Below are 20,769 nucleotides of genomic sequence, written 5' to 3'. Positions count from 1 at the left end.
GAGCGCCGCAACCCCAGAGTCGCTCACGACTGGACCTAATAGTCAGGGGTCCCTTTACCCTTTACCTAGGCTAAACGCTGCCTCCACATTGAGAACTGGTTCTGAATACTGTATGTATTTGAAAGCAATACAACACCTACATCAGAGACCTTTTTATCCAGATTGCAAAGCTTGTTTTTAACATACTGTATATCCTTGCTTCCATAAAGGATAGAGTAAGGCACATGGTATACAGTAGTACCTCGGGTTACATATGCTTCAGGTTACAGACTCCACTAACCCAGAAATATTACCTCGGGTTAAGAACTTTGCTTCAGGATGAGGACAGAAATTGTGCAGTGGCAGCGGGAAGCCCCATTAGCTAAAGTGGTGCTTCAGGTTAAGAACAGATTCAGGTTAAGAACAGACCTCCAGAACGAATTAACTCGAGGTATCACTGTATATCAAATGGGATGCTAGCTTCTGATATTCAAAGAACTTCAAGAACAGTTACCTACTGGGATAAGGAAGATAAGGATGACATGAGGTAGCCTAAAGCATATAAAATGTGCCTTGGCATATAAACTTCAAACCCTTCTCAAGTTGGCTGTATGCTATGCAGTTATGGGAACTGGGAATAGCATGGACTTCAGCATTGTCAGGTTTACTACATACAGTGAAAGTTTCTGTAGAGCTTACTTCCTCCTCAAGTTTAGCTCTCAACTGACATGTAAACAATCATATATCGGAAAATATCTTAAACCTCCTGGAATGAGGATCTTTTTTTTTTACTGAGGTTATCTAGCCTCAGTAAAATATCATCTCATAGGATAAAGGGGTCTGATAGGCCTTGGTAGCATGCCATGGTAAACGTCATCATAAACTGATCGTGGCTGTTTTGCTCCTTCCTGTAATCACAAGGGGGGGGGGCAATCAGAGATGCTGGTTTATTTTAACCCCCTTTCCCAAATCACCATCTGCGATAAGTACTGTTTTTGTTCTAGCCAAAAGAAGAAGAAAAAACAAGTTTAGAAGTTAATTTAAAAACTGTTTGCATCCTGACTTTACCTGGATTCCCTTTGCTGTAGATTATGCTGTAAATGTATAATACAAACTCTACAATAAATTATTATACAACTATGGCATTGAGAAAATTCAAACGCTTTCCACAATGTAACAAGTTCACTCTTTTTGGAAATTATAGTTGCAGTTTACTTCAGCTAGGAGTATCAATTTGATATTTTCTTAATTATGAATTTTACTTTTCTTTTTACCCCCCCCCCCTTGTGTACCAAGTACAAGTTGGTAAAACCTAATTATATATCATTTGCAGGAACATCTGGGCCACACTATCAGTGAAGGGCTACAGATTATTTGTATATCATCTGCACTGCAGGAAGACGGCTCAAGGTTCAATCCGCAGCATTTCCAGGGATGATGGGAGTTGTAGTCCCAACAACATCTGGAGGTCCCTACAGGTCCCTATCCTGGCATAGAAGTCTATGACAGATTTTCCAGTTTTATTACAGGTGAATCCTTTCTACCACTGCTGCTTAACAGTACAGTCCTAGACATGTCAACTTGGGAGTAGAATAGGATTTACTCCCAGGTATGTGTGTATGGGATTGCAGCCTAAAGCCCCCACTACTTTATAGAATGGTGCAACTGCTGTATGAAACTACATCTCACCTGTCCTTTGCTATATATATATATTAATACCCATCAATGTAAATGTTCCAGTTAAGACTTATTTCAAGTTCTCTTCATTTTTAGTGAGACAGTTATAAAGAAAACCATTTAGTGTTCAAGAAAACATGTTTATACTTAAAATTCTAAACACGTATCACAATAGTTAAATGGCAGTTGAAGAGGAAAATCAAGCTATTTACATATTTATATTATATAATAAATGAAGAAATGCAGTAGGCAATATGCATATTCCATGTTCAAAAAGGCGCATGATGCAGGATTTAAAACATTAGACCAGCTCCTTTCAAACATTTCAGTGTCCCATTAAAAACATACATATTCGTCCCAATGGCTATACAGATTTAACTTCAGTTATTTCATTCACATATGTCAAGAGATGAAATAGTAATACAAAATCATTGTGAAAATGACATGCCTAATTTTCCATTTTGTTTGCTGCTTTAATTAAAAAAAGGAACGGAAAGAAAAATGGGCAGCACCATTCTGGTTTTAAGGAAGTTTAAATGTACAATGCTTACTTTCAACTGCAAAGCTGTTTGGAAGAATAAAGCTCACCACACTACTGTATTCCCACCTCTACCCAACATATTCTCTCTCGAGAAGCAAACACATGACAAAAGAGAACCCTGTTTGTATAATCTGTTCAGATGCAAGCCAGAACCAGCACTCATGCTAGTTGTTCCTCTGCCAAATAATGACTTAATATTCAGAAATATTTTTACATGGTATCTTCCACAGAAATATTTTCTGCAGAATCAATAGGTCTTTGTTTTGTTTTTCTGGAAGCTTGCTCAGGTTTGACGCGGACAACGGCCACGTCCAGAAGGAACAGGGATGTCCAGAATTCTGCGTCTGTCTTCATATTCATCAGTATCTGTTGAGTCTTCGTCTTCATCCATCGCGCATTCGTTATGATTGGTTTCCTAAATGCAGGAACAGAAGCAATATAGGTAAGCTCTTTGACAAAGTTTCCTTGCAAAACTACCCCAACTAAATGTGATCATGTTTATCAAGCTATTTAAACAAACAAAAGGATCAATGAGCACCACAGAAAAAGTAAAATACTTTAACATCTCTTGTAATTGTTATGGCATATATACAACTATGTCTGGTTTCCAACAGCTTGCCAAAGTGTTACCCAACAGAAAGCCTGGGGCTGGGCTGAAATTCCTGTCACAGCCATGCAAGATAGCATTATGCTATATATTAGACACTAGACAGTAGGACACTTCTTTGGTTCTTTAGTAGGCATTGGGCAAGATCCAAAACAATGCCAGTGGACACAACAGATTCTGGGGGCATGCAGGGAGCAGCAGCAGGAAAGAAAAGGAAGGGGAGTTTGTGCAAGTGCGCTGACACTGTTGGATTTCACCCATTCTTAGCAAATTGTAGCACACACAACACTTGGGAGAATGTACTAAACGTGCCTATTCCAATTGTGTAAAGTGGTTAACAGCCTTATATCACTGGACTTCATAACACTCTATAGGAAGGCCATGCTACTCTCATTTTACAGTAAAGGAGCCAAGATATAACATGATTTGTTTGCTAAGTGTATTTTGGACAAACTGAATATAAATCCAGTTGGTATTTTATCATATTACCACTGAAAACTTTTTACTTTTGTGTAAGCCAAAAAGTTCTACTCATAAAGGCAGTCTATAAATATTTCTAATTAAAAGTAAGTTCCGTATTCCATCTACAGTTTTTTTTTCAGTAAGAGCAGTCAAAGGCTCAATTTTAAAATAAGATATCCAAGTAGACAGTGCGTTTTAAAAAGTGGAATGCCCATCCAAACACTCTTCTATAAAAACATGTATTCTGACAATAGCTTTCCTGGAATGCTTAAAAATGTCCTATCCCTTGTCATTTGTGGAAAACAATGTTAAAACTACTTTCAAGACAAGGCACATAATGTGTATGTTGACAACATGGACAAGGGTTGAACAAGCAAAGCAGAACAAATGATCTGCTGTAACTAAATAAATGTTTCTATCCAACAATAAGTTCCCACTTATTTTATGTTATTCATTTAGCACATAAACAGCAGTGCAGTTATATAATATGTTGGCAATATCAAATTGTTAATATATCTAATATATTTGTTCTTCCCCAAACTGAGCATTACTCAAAAAAACAAAGCAAAGCAAAGCAAAAAACAACAAAACAAGCAGTCAGAAAAGACATTTTACTACTTGGGCTTTTCCCAAATGTTCCAGGACCTTTATACACATTTCATAATCCCAAATATGAGAAAGTTGTTCTCGATCCCCTCACTGCATTTTTGCTCATAATTGATAAAGAAGCAAGTATGATACTTGAGCACATGCATTTTTAAACTAGGTAAAGTGTTTTTTTTACTTTACTCACCTTATAGCTTCTAAAAACTATTAACCTAGTTTTATGCAAAAAGGAGATCACTATTTATATTTAAACACAAAATCCAATTGTTTTCTGGAAACCAAAGAGAAGAGTTAAGGCCTAAAAACATAAATTTTAACTTACCATGCGTGCTGTAGATACTTTGAACGTTGGGCAAACCATATGAAATCTAGGAATGGTAACATTAAAAAATCTGTCTTTATAGTAGAGACAATGGAATGTATAGTATCCTTCCATGTACCCTGAAGTAGTGGCAAATGTCGTACAGCTGGTATATTCATAAACCCGACCAGGGCTGATTATGGGAAATTCTCCTGTAGAAACAAAGTTAACAGAGGACTTCAACCTCTGGAACCAAAAATACTTCAATTAGGATCAAACTTAACATTGCAATGAACTTGTTTAAAAAGTGTGCTTCCAACTAGTCACTTTTATTTCTAAAAGAAATACAGCCACAAGACTGGTTCCAATACAGGCCCCATACCAGTTTCTTGACAAAAACAAACAAACCCACCCTCTTGACTGCTATTTGCCCTCAAATGTGATATTTATCACATTTGGCAGTTTATCAGCCATGGTCATGGGGGAGTGTTTTTCACCAAAAACTGGGCTCCAATTTAGACTGAGAACAAGTTTCAGTGAAGGGCCTCAAAACTACTCCCCTTCGCCCCAATAAAATTGGCCAGTTTAAGCACGCTTTTTTAAACAGCATGTTTATTGTAATGTGTAGTTTGGCCCTTAGAACTGTGCCACAGGCTTCGAAGAAACAAAGAGCGAGCAATCTATACTATTATAGATTTTAATTTTAGTATAAAATTGTAAGGGTGCTGCCATGCTGCAGTTTGCATGGCTTATTGATAGGCAGTTGGTGTGAGGCCCAGGCAGGCAGGAAGACAGAGCGAGTGAGCAGGCAGCCCAAGCAAGCAGGTGAGTAACTGTGGCAGCCACCTCAGATAAGCCACAGAGCAACAGGCAGGACAGTCTGGGGCAGCTCCCAAGAAATCATCCTGCTCTGATGCCACTGCCCACCACACATGTTTCTCCCCTTCCTTCTCCCCGCTCCTTGCTGAAGGAAGAAGCAGTAGCAGTAGCAGGGAAAAGGGTAGAAAGCCTTCCCCTCCTTCATTTCGGCTCCATGTGCTGTTGCAGGGAAGCAAAGGAGAGAACGTCTCTTTCGTTTTCATCCCACTGTTGCAGGCTTCTTTTTCAGTCCTTCCTCAGTGATGGTGCACTTGCAACAAAGAAACCTTTTTTTTTAAAGTGTAATTGCCACACAGCGGGGGCAGCGATGGTTGCTTAGATTGGAATCATGGCTGAGAAGAAAAGGATCAAGGTTCCTCTAACTGCACCCTGCATTTGTTGTTGTTGTTTTTAAAACAGTTACATTCTTTAACTATTCCTTACCTACTACTCCAGGACCTTGCACCTCCTCCACATCACCTTTGGCATTGGTTATTCTCCAGTACCGACTGTCTAGCTGACAAGCCTTCTCTGGAAGAGCATCTTTGGACATCTCAATTCTAAATAATTAGGCAAAATACTCATTTTAGTGAGAGAGCAAAAGCACTAGTCAAAAACTATTACCTTCCTTAAAATACTATCCAGAATATTTTAAATGTTTTAGGGCCCTGAGAGGAGGAAGGAAATAGTTGTGACACTCGTCTGACCACATTACAAACAACACTCATTAGCAGGGGCATAAGAGTCATGTTTTTCTCTGACACAATGTAGAGCAATTTGACTGTCCAAGAAATACTACCCTAAGGGGGAAGATCTAGATCCTGTAATTATTACACAGGAAAAATAATAATTGAACAGATGTTAGAAGAAAGAATATGTTCTATAGAACACTACAGAAAAGGAAGTCAAAAGCAAAGAAGTAACTTCAGTGCAGTCTTATAAAAAGCATTTAACATTTCCCCATTCTTACTTTTTATCTCTCACTGATAAATTGTGGTTTTGGAAGGACTAGTTTATATTTTAGGTCGCTTAGAATTTTGCCAGTGAGCAAAGAAAGCTTCAAGATGTGTCAGTAACACACTGATAAAATCAGCATTCATTTACTGCTCCTACCTGATTCTGTAAGTAAAGAAATAGTGAGGTGGATGTACAGAACTGAGTTCAGGTAGAAAAGATGTGGAGACAGAGACAGTAATATCTCCTGTTGTTGCTACGCAACTCTTGTCATGAACGTATCTAGCAAATAAAGAAAAAGGCATTATCTTGTCTGATAGTTTAAAGAATAAACAAATACTGAAAAATTCATTTGTATAAAACCAACTTTCACCTTACAATTTGTGCATCTATTTCTCTCCATAATAAGAGAAGGCATTCTCTGCACCTGCTTAATGCCTTTTAGACTATATCTGTTTCTGCAGAACATAGTGCAAATGTATTGCTAACATTACAATGTTATTATTGTAAATAATAAGTGTACTTTGCTTTACCACCTCATTCTCACATACATGTCTAACAAATATTATAAGATGATAATTTATTTTTGTTACAAGTTTAAGATTATTACATTTTGTCTTAATAAGATACCACAGATTGTAAACCAAAGCCATAATACCTGAAAATCTGGTCTCTGATGATGGGATAGCCACCTGTTACTACATTGTTTACATAGGAGGTGAACCATTCCAAATAGGAGCTACCTAATGGCAAAGGGGGAGAAACATTTCACAAGGTCATAAAAAGGCCAGTATGCCGATTACATATTCTATGACTAAAAACAAAACAAAACAAAGAACAGTTCAGACCTCCCAGGTGGTGGTCACCTAGCTCTGACCATTAGCAGTCTCAAGTACATGGTAAGGCACTATAGCACTAGAGTGCTGAGGTTTAGGACTAGGCAAGCGGAAGCTGCTCATTCATCTAAGTCCGGAACTCAAAAATCTGAATGAAACTGGGGCATGGGAGAAAGAGGAAGTCCCCACTTGTTTGTCCCCTATCCATACTTCCTTACAGATCAGCTTGCCTCATTCCATTTTACTATGAAGCTTCATTTCACTATAGATGGCAATAAATACATTGTTACGTTTAGCAAGATAGGAGGAGGAATTCAGTATCTCGGTATCAGAAAACATTTCCTCTTACCAGATGGAGAGATTTCCCCCTTCTTGTCCCACAAATTGTTCTGGGATTTTCCCCCTGACTCCCCTCCCCCAGAGTCAACTGGGAGAGCACAGGGGAAGAAGAAAGGAGGAGCCTTGTTGTGCTAGGGATATGCATGGAAGCGAAAGGAAAGTCCAATGCTGTAAAGAAAAATATTGCATAGGAACCTGGAATGTAAGAACCATGAACCTGGGTAAGTTGGATGTGGTCAAAAATGAGATGGCGAGAATAAATATTGACATCCTCGGCATCAGTGAGCTAAAATGGACGGGAATGGGCGAATTCAGTTCGGATGACTATCATATCTACTACTGTGGGCAAGAAACCCGTAAAAGAAATGGAGTGGCCCTCATAGTCAACAAAAGAGTGGCGAAAGCTGTACTGGGATGCAGTCTCAAAAATGATAGAATGATCTCGATACGAATCCAAGGCAGACCTTTTAACATCACAGTAATCCAAGTGTATGCACCAACTACTGGTGCTGAAGAAACTGAAATTGACCAATTCTATGAAGACTTACAAGACCTTATAGAAGTGACACCAAAGAAGGATGTTCTGCTCATTATAGGTGATTGGAATGCTAAAGTAGGGAATCAAGAGATAAAAGGAACAACTGGCAAGTTTGGCCTTGGAGATCAAAACGAAGCAGGGCAAAGGCTAATAGAGTTCTGTCAAGAGAACAAGCTGGTCATCACAAACACGCTTTTCCAACAACACAAGAGACGACTCTACACATGGACATCCCCAGATGGGCAACATCGAAATCAGATTGATTATATTCTCTGCAGCCAAAGATGGAGAAGCTCTATACAGTCAGCAAAAACAAGACCTGGAGCTGACTGTGGCTCAGATCATCAGCTTCTTATAGCAAAATTCAAGCTTAAACTGAAGAAAGTAGGAAAAACCACTGGACAGGTAAGATACAATCTAAACCAAATCCCTTATGAATACACAGTGGAAGTGAGGAACAGGTTTAAGGATTTAGATTTGCTGGACAGAGTGCCTGAAGAACTATGGGTGGAGGCTCGCAACATTATACAGGAGGCAGCAACTAAAACCATCCCAATGAAAAAGAAATGCAAGAAAGCAAAGTGGCTGTCCAACGAGGCCTTACAAATAGCGGGGGAGAGAAGGCAAGCAAAATGCGAGGGAGATAATGAAAGATACAAGAAATTGAATGCAGATTTCCAAAGAATAGCAAGGAGAGACAAGAAGGCCTTCTTAAACGAGCAATGCAAAGAAATAGAGGAAAGCAACAGAATGGGAAGAACCAGAGATCTGTTCAAGAAAATCGGAAATATGAAAGGAACATTTCATACAAAGATTACCATAATAAAGGACAAAAGTGGTAAAGACCTAACTGAAGCAGAAGACATCAAGAAGAGGTGGCAAGAATACACAGAGGAATTATACCAGAAAGATATGGATGTCTCGTACACCCCAGGTAGTGTGGTTGCTGACCTTGAGCCAGACATCCTGGAGAGTGAAGTCAAATGGGCCTTAGAAAGCACTGCAAATAACAAGGCCAGTGGAAGTGATGGTATTCCAGCTGAACTGTTTAAAATTTTAAAAGATGATGCTGTTAAGGTGCTACACTCAATATGCCAGCAAGTTTGGAAAACTCAGCAGTGGCCAGAGGATTGGAGAAGATCAGTCTACATCCCAATCCCAAAGAAAGGCAGTGCCAAAGAATGCTCCAACTACCGCACAATTGCACTCATTTCACATGCTAGCAAGGTTATGCTTAAAATTCTACAAGGAAGGCTCAAGCAGTATGTGGACCGAGAACTCCCAGAAGTGCAAGCTGGATTTAGAAGAGGCAGAGGAACCAGAGACCAAATTGCAAACATGCGCTGGATTATGGAGAAAGCTAGAGAGTTCCAGAAAGACATCTACTTCTGCTTCATTGACTATGCAAAAGCCTTTGACTGTGTTGACCACAGCAAACTATGGCAAGTTCTTAAAGAAATGGGAGTGCCTGATCACCTCATCTGTCTCCTGAGAAATCTCTATGTGGGACAAGAAGCTACAGTTAGAACTGGATATGGAACAACTGATTGGTTCCAAATTGGGAAAGGAGTACGGCAAGGCTGTATATTGTCTCCCTGCTTATTTAACTTATATGCAGAACTCATCATGCGAAAGGCTGGGCTGGATGAATCCCAAGCCGGAATTAAGATTGCCGGAAGAAATATCAACAACCTCAGATATGCAGATGACACAACCTTGATGGCAGAAAGTGAAGAGGAATTAAAGAACCTTTTAATGAGGGTGAAAGAGGAGAGCGCAAAATATGGTCTGAAGCTCAACATCAAAAAAACGAAGATCATGGCCACTGGGCCCATCACCTCCTGGCAAATAGAAGGGGAAGAAATGGAGGCAGTGAGAGATTTTACTTTCTTGGGCTCCATGATCAGTGCAGATGGTGACAGCAGTCACGAAATTAAAAGACGCCTGCTCCTTGGGAGAAAGGCGATGGCAAACCTAGACAACATCTTAAAAAGCAGAGACATCACCTTGCCAACAAAGGTCCGTATAGTAAAAGCCATGGTTTTCCCAGTAGTGATGTATGGAAGTGAGAGCTGGACCATAAAGAAGGCTGATCGCCGAAGAATTGATGCTTTTGAATTATGGTGCTGGAGGAGACTCTTGAGAGTCCCATGGACTGCAAGAAGATCAAACCTCTCCATTCTGAAGGAAATCAGCCCTGAGCGCTCACTGGAAGGACAGATCGTGAAGCTGAGGCTCCAATACTTTGGCCACCTCATGAGAAGAGAAGACTCCCTGGAAAAGACCCTGATGTTGGGAAAGATGGAGGGCACAAGGAGAAGGGGACGACAGAGAATGAGATGGTTGGATGGTGTTCTTGAAGCTACCAGCATGAGTTTGATCAAACTGCGGGAGGCAGTGGAGGACAGAAGTGCCTGGCGTGCTCTGGTCCATGGGGTCACGAAGAGTCGGACACGACTAAACGACTAAACAACAACAACAACAACAATGCTGGTACAACTATTTAATTGAATCTGGCTCTTGTTTTTTAAAATACAAATAAACCATCATTCCTCCCAATGCAAAGCACAAATAAAAAGCTTTGAGGGATGTGTGTGCATAGATGGTTCCATTTGTTAAACTTCCCTTCCCAAAGCTGTTCCCATCCTTGATCCTCTGAGCATGCTATTTTTGATTTGCCATAACCTTTGAAATGTAATTATGCCTCAATTACATATCACAGGTCTATGAAAAGAGGGTCTGATGGTGTTACTGCAGTTGCTTTGCTCAAAAACTGAGCTACAAGAACTGCAGAAAATGCAAGCTTGAGAAACCCTGATTGCTACTTCTCTAAGACAAAGTAAAAAGGTGGGATGAAAAGCAATTTGCATGAGCTGGCTGGTAGGGTCTGCATAATCCTCTCACCAAGTGCTTTCCCCAGCCGATGCAGCAAACATGAATCTGGGAAACCCAGGAGGAAGACGAATCAAGCACTCCTCTAACACCTACTTCTTCCCTGCACATCATCCCATCACTTTGCAGTGGAGATGTGACATCCAGCATTCCTAGACTTGCTGTTACTCTAATTCAGAGCCGCCACCACCATCACATTGAACTATAATCCCTAGCTTCCCATCTTTCATTTAAAACAATTGGAAGTAACTATATTTCCTTTCTAGAAACAATAAGCAAAAAGTACAGGCACTATGCTTCTCAATTTTTTTTGTGAGCGTGCACCCACCTTTTAATGTTTTGCTACCCCTCTAAAACTGTAAAAATATATATATATATTGCGGAAGCCCAGAGTATCATCAAAATTTAACAAGCAAAACTTCATATTGCAATGCCGAACAAATGCAACCAAGATTTGCTTTTTCCTTCTCCCTCTCGAGAGGGCACTCCAAGCCAAAGAATGGAAGTGAAGTGAAAGGAAGTGCTCTTATCTTCCACCAGCTGGCTGCTTTTAGATACAATGGTAGTGCCCAAACTTATCTTGCAAATACAGAACTTGTGGGGGTAGATTTCAAGAGATATGATTTGGGTTCTAGCACCTGACGAGTTACGCTTACTTTCATTCTCTGCTTATAAATGCACTCTCCCAACATCTTGCAATATTACACGTGATCACAGTTTAACAGATAGTTTGTCCTCTAATGTGCAAAAGATCTAGAATGAGCAAATGCTGCATGTTGAGGTAAGTGGATAAAGTTCCAGACATATTCCAATTCATATTGACTTCTCTAAATTGTTTCCCATTTAAGTTCCAAAATACTTTTACCTGTAATAAACATATCAATTGCAGATGGATTGCGGGCCATTTGATCCTTTAAAGGAAAAAGGGAAAAGTTTATTTGTGTCCTTAAAAACTGGATTTACAGGTGACATTTGTACCATACAATACTGCAGGAAAATATTAGTCTGTAACCAGTAGTAAAAAAGAGAACAAAATTAAGTGTTTCATCTGTGCAAGTCACTTTATGTTCCCATCTCGTCTGTGAACATTTGGTAGAAAACTCAACTTGAAAACTTAAGATTTATTTCTTTGAAATTATAGTATCAATGAAACAGTCATTATGTTCTTTTTTATTATTAAATAGCTTTCAGAAGTTCTTCTACTTAGTTATGGCCCTTCCTGTAGCTAAAAACCAATTTGTGTTTTATGTACCACTATAACAATAGGGTGCTTTGATCCCCCCCTCAATGCACTGTTAATCAATAACTTACTATTATTTCAAAGTGTGAAGTTTGATTTTTATGCACTAGACACATTTGTATGAAGCCCATTTTTTTGGAGGCAAACTTCTAATCAACTTGCAAGATCCTCCTTCCCCATCATCACATCCCCAGCTTCTTCACTAGTAGCCCTGCTTTGCCTGTCTCTCAGCTCCAGGTCCTAATGATCAGCCTTCTCTTCCCTGACAATTATAGCAATTGCTGCCATTTAAAAGCCCCTATCCTTCACAAGTTAGAATGTTTGAACATTTATGTGGCCTTTTGTGGATGGTGGGAAGTAGCTCAGAGATGAAAGACAGCTGATTTTAGATTTTTTAAAGCATTCTACACACATATACTGCACCAATTTAATCTACTGAAGATAATGAGTAGCATTAGTGTTGCCTAAAGTGTCTATTTACAAGTCTTTCTTACTGGGCATTGGTAGAAGATCTCGTAACTATTGCGGCCTTCCACGCTTTCCAGAGCCATGTACTGACTCAATCCAGTGTGGATGCAAAAGGTTAAGGGGAGGCACTGTTTCAGTCCTAGCCGCTGCTGAAAGCCACCAGCTGCTGTGTCGATGTCCAGCAAATCTTCAGAGCGATAGTGGTTGGAAAGGGCCATGCTTCCCATCAACCTTTGGAAAGACAGAAAGAAAAGGGGGGAGACATTATTAACCATTGGAAGAAACAAATTTCAAGTATGTGCAAGCTTACGTAGCGGCCGACTGCCAATTAGCAATGACAGTTAACGTTAGCTTCTCACCCTGGAACGACTAGCTTCTGTCCATTATGGATCCGAAATGAACATCGATAGTCATCGGGGAGTTTGCAACCAATTTGTGCTTCCACAGCATCCAGATCTTCCTCCCGAACACTCTCTGTGAGCATTCAAAAACTATACCATTTAGCAGATTATCTTCAGACAATATAAACAATGCATTTTGCAGTAACTTATTTAAGATGTGATGTTAAAACCTCTTTAGCAAGCCCCATTCAAGTCAGCAGGTGTGACAACTGTGTTTAGAATCATATATTTTCCTAGGGCTCCTTCAGTTTACTTTTTCTGAAACAGACATTAATACTTATGTCAGAAACACTACACGAACAGCATAATGTCTTTTGCTTTTGGAAAACACCTATGTACTCCAAAGTGGTGGGCTTCTTTTTAAGACAAACCAGAGATAGAAGTCTGTCTTAATTCAAGCCACAACATATAATTTGAATAGGGACACACTGTTGTAAAACAAGGAAGGCCAACTAGTAGTCTGTAGTCCAGACTCAGAAGCAGTTTTTGTCTGATTCTCCTGCCCTATGCAATTTGTGGCTAAAATATTTGCCAACTATTACTCAGGAGGAGAATAAATAATTTTCAAGGGCCATATAAGAGAGAAAATGGCATGTGTTAATGTTTGTTGTTTAGTCATTTAGTCGTGTCAAACTCTTCGTAACCCCAAAAGAGATTCATGTATTCCAAAGCCTACAGTAACAATCATTCTCACCTAGTATGGCTGCTTCCATTCTAGGGTTTTTAGTAATGCTGAGACACTATCAGCTGCAAGTGAAATTAAAATGGCACTAGAGAGTTACATTCCCCTTGCATGTCTCTATAGTGAAGGAAAGAGGAACAACGAAACAGCTGCTCCAAAACTGGCTGCTAAAGAAAAATAAGAGACCACTTGCAATATATGGTTGGTTTTGCTTGATAAAAATGCACATCTGCTCTAGCACACTGATTAAACTTTTAAAAGCATGTATTATTGTTTTTCCCCCCACAAGAAGAAAGGCAGGAAAAGGGCAGGGCACGTTCCAGACTCGGGGGGTGGGTGTCATTTGAAGAAGCTCCTCTGAGAAGTGGGGGAGGAAGAGCTGATCCTGAGGCTTTGAAAAACATTTCTGCACTTCATTAGTGTGCAAAAGTACAATGAAATGCTTTTTAAAAAAAATAATAATTTGTCGAGCTTTTAAAAAACTCTGAATTTAGGGTTAAGACTTCCTGTTGCCCCCCATTGTCTAGAAGCCTATAAGATTGAGACATATAGCTGCTTTGCAAACCTCTTTGAAATTCAGTGCAGCTGAAAGGGATTCTCCTTTCCCCCCATAATCTTCTCAGATTTCCAGAAAAGCAGTGAGACCTCTGGGAAAAGATCCACACACATGGACCCCATTTTGGTATTTTAAGGAGCATCTCTACCCCCACCCTCAACAAACCAGTTGCTGAATGATTAATGGAAAGATGCAGCATTCAGGGGTAAGAACATCTTGTTCAAACCATTCCTCAAATCTCACAGTGTGTGCTTTTCATATCTACTTCTTCAAAACTCTATTGCTGCTGCACTTTTGCCTTTGTACAAAACTGGGAATTAGAATTAACAAAAATAAAATGCAAAATTCAATAGTGTTTTGCCAGTCCGCACTGGACAGGCTAGCACCAATTCAAATCAAAGTCAGAAAACCCACTACAAATCGGGTCCTTAAGTTTTCCTTAATTTCATCATGTTTACAGATACTGTACATTATTTAACAGTTTGTGAAAAATACCACACTCATTACTATATTATGCTTTCGAGGTCCATTTGGTTTTCCTTTTCCTGTTCTAGATCACTATGCCAGATTGACAGCTAAGCACAATTTATTGTGATTCACACACACACAAAGAAGGCTAAAATAAAAAAGGGGGAGGACAGAACTGTTCTCAGCTTAACAGGCATGTTGGCAATAGTTAAATAATCTAGGGTGTTCATTAAGTGGCACTTGACACTGATCTAAAACGATAACTTTAGAGAGAGAAAATGCAAGTACAACTGAAGTTGTATAAAACAGCAAACTTATAAACAATACCTTTCAAAGAAGTAATCATCCGAGGACAACGCTGAAACAGATATTTTTCTAAATCATCCCAGGCCTTTTTAAGTGTAGCATAAATTTGAATATACCTTCCGAGATCAGCATACGTATCTATAAAGATTGCTTTCCAACTCCGAGATTTCTCAGCTCTAAAAAGATAAAAAACAATATCTAAACAGAAATAAGTAGTAAGAATATTGCATATATGCATTTTTTTAACTCTTAGTACCCCCCCCCATTTGCTAATTTCCAATTTTTTAAGGTAAATTCCAGTTCAGAAGTTTGGATTACAGTTCAATGAGCAGGATTTGCATAAGTGTTTAACTATCCCATTAAAAAAAATCAACTGGAGTTGTATTTAATTTTGAATAATATGCACACAAAAAGCAGGAAGGAAGTATAAGCCTCATAATTGTGTAATATTGTACAGAAACAACAGAAATAAGATTTTACAAAAGGGAAAGCAAAATACCATTCTGATAATTGGCTAATGTTTTATGAATTCATTCTAGAGGATGTCACAAAAACAGTCAAGGCTTTGCCACAGGTGTGAATAAAGAATCCTTATGCATAAGAAACACAGGGCTGGCTAGCAAAAAGGGGGGGCATAGTGCCATGTGAATTTTCATGCATGCTTTACCAAGGAAACCTGTAAAAGTGACTGTGTGTCAAAATGAGCGGCAATTAATCCAAGTTTCAAACTCAAACACAAACATACAATTTTCTGATATCCAATTAGATTCCAATTAAAACCTATGGGATAAGAATATTGCATCATTTTTCATAGAACTACCCTACGACTTAGACAAGCTAAGCTATTCTAGTATATCTACTGGAGAATCAGCACCACCTAGTATCTTTGCAGGAGGAAGCTATTATTTACTAACAGATTATTTCATATTGAGCTGATCCTTGCATACTTTTTCAGCTATTTAAAAATTTATTTTTTAATGCACACAACTTTTAATCCAAGAAGTAGTTACAAAAACTTGTAAATTTACCAGACAGAAAACTGGTAACACAACTGAATATTTTTCTCATTTTATGTAAATTAAACACTAGCCATACTTACTCAGACAAAAGCCAATATTTCTTACAGTGCCTCCTCCACAGTGGATCATGACTTGAAAACTGATTTAATCTACGGCTTACGCAACAGCAGCTGCAAATACAAAGTCAGTTTAAATTTCTCTACAAGTCAGACTAAAAGCAGGTTCAGTAATGATTGCACTTGTACTTTGTACAGAAATGCTGGAGAATTTCCTGTTTTTAAAGTTAAATTTGACACATGATTTCACACTTATCTTTAAGACTCAATTCTATAAATTAACCCACATTTTTGTACATTTTCTATGTGGCAGCTGTGTTGTGGAATTCTGGACACTTTCATTTTGTGCTCCACCCCATGCTCTTTAGCATCTGTATGAAGCTGCCGGGTGAGATCAGAAGACGATTTAGAGTGAGGAGTCATCAGTATGTTGATGACATTCAGCTTTGTTTATTTCATCAGAATCAAGTGAGACTGTTCAGGAACTGGACTGGTGCTTGGATTTGGTAATGGGCTGGATACAGATCAAATTTTCAAATAACCGGAGTTCTCCAAGTTAGGGCATTAGCTTCCAACTTGTCTGTAGAAGGCAAGGGAGAAAATTAATCTTAAAAGCTAAAAGAAATTAGCTTTGGTTTTTCATCTATTCTCATCAGAGATACCTCTCAGGGCAGGAGATTCAATTCATGTCGTAATCACTACTTCAGGAAGAGCAAGTTAATTTAGAGTTTGTTCAACTGTATGTTCAGAAACCTATTTGGTATAAATTATTTGAATTGTACTACTTGTGACATACATGGGAGGCAACATCATGGTAACATAAACCCAGTAATGTTGCACATTTGTATGTATTTGCTATTTTGCCAAGTGTTTACAATTCTCAGCTTTGGTTGTTGTATTAATTTGCACCTTTTGGAAAGGACTAAATGGTGTTAAGGTGAGCTCAGCATATAGATTTTGGACAGATGAAATAAATGGCAGGGAATGTGGAATCATTGCCATAGGAAAGGAAAGGGGATACTTAAGTCCCATCTTCCAACCATTGGGAATTCTGCCAAGCCTTTGTTGGGCTGCTTATAAAGCACACCAATTATCTGTGCTTAACTTTGGCTTTAACAGATGTCAAACTCAGCACATTAAACAAGATATCCTAATACAATGGAGTACACACCTCCCTACAGGTTCTACAGAATTTCCATTAACACTGAAAAACTATGAATTGTCATTTGGGTGCACAGTACATACAGCAGAATATATTTACCACCACCATCAGATTAGATCATAGTGTATAGAGACAAACTGAGGCAGACACTATAGTATCTATAACATTAAACACAAAAAATACAAATAATTGGAAATTTAGGGACACTCCACAAGCCATTTTAAAGAAATTGTAAAGCAAAGGAGAGTAAAACAAAGGCTTTTTCTTTTAAAGTCAATTTTATATTAATATATGGAAACTCCCTCAGGGGAGAGGTCCATCTATTTTGGCTCCACGATTATCTCAGGTTTTGAAACAGAGGGTCACAGAAACATTCTGGAAGTGAATAATTCCATTGCAAGGAATGCAGAACATGTCAAAGTTTTACTATGCTTTCATGATTAACAAAACAACTTGCTCTCAGCACTTTGCAAGCTTGGCTCAAACTAAAAGGTTCCACTTCCAAGCTGAATTGTCAATGCTAGCCTCATCTAAAGTATGTGCAGTCAAGGGCCAAACTAGACATAAATGCATCTCCCAGAAAAAATAGTCCTGTGGTTTTGCTTTAAGTGAGAAGAAGCCTCAGCAGGTTTCAAATTTAATCAGAGGAATGAAGAGGGGCTACTTTTCTTCTCTGGTCACTTCTTAAGGGAAAATATATGGGAGCCAATACATTTTCTATTGCATGTGGAAAAGCAGCCTGGGAAGGGACAATTCTGAGTTTAAAGAAGTAGAAAAGGAAAGGCTTAATTTCACCTCCTGTATTTCGCTACCTGATAAGGACAGCACACTGTGGCTACTTTTTGTCAGGAGAGGGTTACTTTTTATTTTTAAAAAACAATGTCAGGAGATGGTTACACTCACCTATCACCTAGTTGGCCCTAAGCTTTGTGGTGCTCAATCAAGTCCAGCCCCCAGCTACCTTGCACAAAGGAAGACACACACCCCATATCATAAACCTTATCAATCTAACCCTCTGCCACCGAGAGGATTTTAAGCATCCACCATGTGATGTCACTAGGGCAGGGCTGGCTTCGAGCACGTTGCCCAGAGCAAGCACCTGTTGACACAGCCGCGCTGTGGTGAAAGAAAACCTGTCTATCAGCGCAGGGCCAGCTTGGAAGCCACTTGGGACCCACGGCAGGAGCCTCTCCAGAAATGTGCAATGCAGAGCAGCCCAGAGAACTAGGAGCTCTTGCGGGGGGGGGGGGAGAGATGGGTTGGGGGCTGTTTCCCCACAGACAGGGCCATCGACCCAGCTCCCATAACCAGGGCTATGGGCTATCCCTCGCCCCATTTCCCCACTCGGCTCAACCCAAGCCTCGCATCCCCTACTCTTCCTTCCCATTCGGAAGCTTCTCCATGGAGCTGTTTCCTGCACGCGCAGCCCCGCCATTGATGGGTTTTTTGGGTGGTGGTTGTGGTGAAAGGAGACGGATCGCCATGGCCCTCTCTTCCCCCGAGAAGGCGGCAGCAGCAGCAGCAGCCGCCACCCTCCTCCTCTTCCTCCCCATTTCCCCATGGTTGGCGCCGCCAAGGGAACCCAAAGGCAGCCCCGAGAGCGCCGCCCTGCCCCGCCAGCTCCCCGCATTAAGCCCCGCCGGGCTCCGGGCTCCCCGCACCTCATGAGGTCCCTGTAATCCAGGAAGCTGAGGACGAGCAGCAGCGGGTCCGTGGGCAGCGACTCCAGGCTCAGGGGCTGCAAGTCCAACTCAACGGACGCCGCCATCTTGGCGCCTCTCTGGTCGGGCCTCGGCTCCGGAGTGGGAGGCTCCTCCTCCTCGCTCAGCTGGGGCCGGGCTGGGCAAGGGCGAAGCGCGGCCTACGGCTTGTTCCTGCCCGCCTGGCACGCATCTCCCGCCCCTCACGCTGGTTTGTTATCAAACACACACACACAGGGCTGGGCTGGGCTGGGCTCAAGGGACGCGCTGCTGCATTCAAAGCCTCGATCTCACAAAACGCTTCTCGCCTGGAGGGTTGTGGGCGCGAGGGCTCCTTTGAACAGCGGCACTGCAGCAGGCAGAAATGCAACAGGTGTAGCTTTCCCGTTTCCCAATTTTGGGTCTGCAAGATTTGACTTTCGAGCACGCGCAGTAGGCAAGGCGACGCACGTGCTTAGTTAGGGCGCCAGCGAAGCAGGTTGAATTTGAGGTTTGTTTGCTTATTTATTTATTTAAAATTATTTATTTAATTTTAATTATTTAATTAAATTAATTTAAAATTTTATTTAAAAAAGAACTATCAACTAGTAGGCATCACTGGGGGCAGGGCGGGGCTTCATTAGACTTCCTCGCACCCTACTCCGGTAACTCCACTCTAGGCCACCTGAGCTTCAAGCGACAGCAATAGGATGCAGAAGTACCGCCAGGCTGTGTACAATCCAAGTAGAACCAATCCAAGTAGAACCTGAACTACCGCAAAGTGATGCCACCCACCACTGGCAGAGGAAGAGGAGTGCGGGGGGGGGGGATGCGCACCGCCCCCGGCAGCGCGATCCCAGTAGGGTGCCATCGCATGGCTGTCAACCTTCCCTTTTTTTGCGGGAAAGTCCCTTATTCCAGCACCGTTTCCCGCTGCTATCTCGGATTGTTAGATATCCCGTAGACTGTCCCCAAGACAGGTGAGGCTGCTGATCCCTTATTTTCGAGGCTGCTGATCCCTTATTTTCAAATCTGAAAGTTGACAGCTATGTGCCATCGTGACTGTCCCCACCCCTGCAGATGGCATGCCTTGCCCCCAGGATGCACGCCCCGCCCCTGTGGGTGGCGCACCATGCCCCCAGGATGCGCACCAGCCCCGCCCCGCCTGCTATCCTGCCCCCAATGCAGGAGCATGAAGCTCCCCCACTGCCACCCACCCCTAACTCATACAGCTGCTCTAGAAGGAAACCATGGTCAGTAATATCAAAAACTCCTGAGAGTTCGATGAGAATTAACAGGGACATATTCCCCCTGTCTCTCTGCCAACAGAGGTCATCATACAGGGCAACCAAAGCAGTTTCTGTGCCAAAACCGGGCCTAAACCCAGATTGAGATGGATCTAGAAAATCGGTTTCCTCCTAAAGCTCTTGGATTTTATTTTGAATTACTGATCTGGATTTTATTTTGAATTATTGGGGAGGGGGGCACCATAATCTTTTCATTGCTTAGGACCTCTAAATATCTTAATCCAGCCCTGAGCATGTGTCAGATTTGCCCAAGACACCAATTCCATTCCTTCAAGAAAAACTCAGCTGTTTTAGGAGGGAGCCTGTAACTGTGTAATGAAATAGCTGATAACCCTAATCTATGAAATGCACATTCAGTGTGCTGCACTTCTCAGAAACTTGGGTAACAACTTGGATTATGTAAAAAGAAGATGTTTTACAGCTGAAGAGCTTTAATGTAAGGGTTAAATAAAATGGTAATCCCAAAATTTGTTGCCTTCCATAGAACACATCTACTTTGGGTGGAATTAATTAAAAAGCTGCTATCGAATGGTTATGATAACTTTTGTTTATGCTATTTTTTAAAGTGGTCTTGCAGTCAGGCCTGAGTGCCAGAATATGTTTTTCATAATGTTGGTTCAGCCGTGGAATACATGAAATAATAATGGGCAGATTGCCCTTACCCATGTTGTCATAAATAACCTTTCTCACTACTGATTCCCAGATGCATCTGGATTTGGAGCAAGATTTCCAGGAATGTAGGATGAGATATCTAGACATATTTTAGCCCTAGTATCTTTTATTATGGAAAGTAATTACTGTGTACATCTTATTAACAAACCACAATTCCACCCAT

The 20,769-nt window shown here is 40.7% G+C and overlaps 2 protein-coding genes across 2 annotated transcripts in view; one reads left to right on the top strand and one right to left on the bottom strand.

Annotated features, from left to right (window-relative positions):
- Positions 1-1,775: 1,775 nt before the first annotated feature.
- On the bottom strand, positions 1,776-19,001 carry FBXO3 (F-box protein 3). Its single transcript, XM_081165436.1, has 11 exons — positions 18,610-19,001; positions 15,811-15,900; positions 14,733-14,887; positions 12,658-12,772; positions 12,325-12,529; positions 11,456-11,501; positions 6,644-6,728; positions 6,145-6,267; positions 5,476-5,591; positions 4,195-4,385; positions 1,776-2,612 (listed from the first exon to the last, which is right to left on the bottom strand). Exons 1-11 carry the CDS (start codon positions 18,714-18,716, stop codon positions 2,481-2,483), a joined length of 1,365 nt encoding a protein of 454 aa, XP_081021562.1. The 5' UTR covers positions 18,717-19,001; the 3' UTR covers positions 1,776-2,480.
- LOC308571272 (uncharacterized protein) overlaps positions 2,585-20,769 on the top strand; it is an 86,508-nt gene continuing 68,323 nt past the window's right edge. The window contains exon 1 of the mRNA XM_081166876.1: positions 2,585-2,639. The gene's annotated coding sequence lies outside the window, so the exon portion shown is untranslated. The remainder of the gene's footprint in view (positions 2,640-20,769) is intronic.

The sequence above is a fragment of the Podarcis bocagei genome, assembly GCF_964188305.1.
Source record: "Podarcis bocagei genome assembly, chromosome: 1".
Classification (NCBI taxonomy): Eukaryota; Metazoa; Chordata; class Lepidosauria; order Squamata; family Lacertidae; genus Podarcis; species Podarcis bocagei.
This window is presented reverse-complemented; position numbering and strand designations above follow the sequence as displayed.

Coding starts and splice junctions, on each gene's coding strand:
- FBXO3 (XM_081165436.1), bottom strand. CDS start 18,716: ATGGCGGCGTCCGTTGAGTTGGACTTGCAGCCCCTGAGCCTGGAGTCG. Junction 15,901..18,609: donor GATTACAGGGACCTCATGAG/GTGCGGGGAGCC, acceptor TTGTATTTGCAG/CTGCTGTTGCGTAAGCCGTA. Junction 12,530..12,657: donor CAGAAGCTAGTCGTTCCAGG/GTGAGAAGCTAA, acceptor GTCTTTCCAAAG/GTTGATGGGAAGCATGGCCC.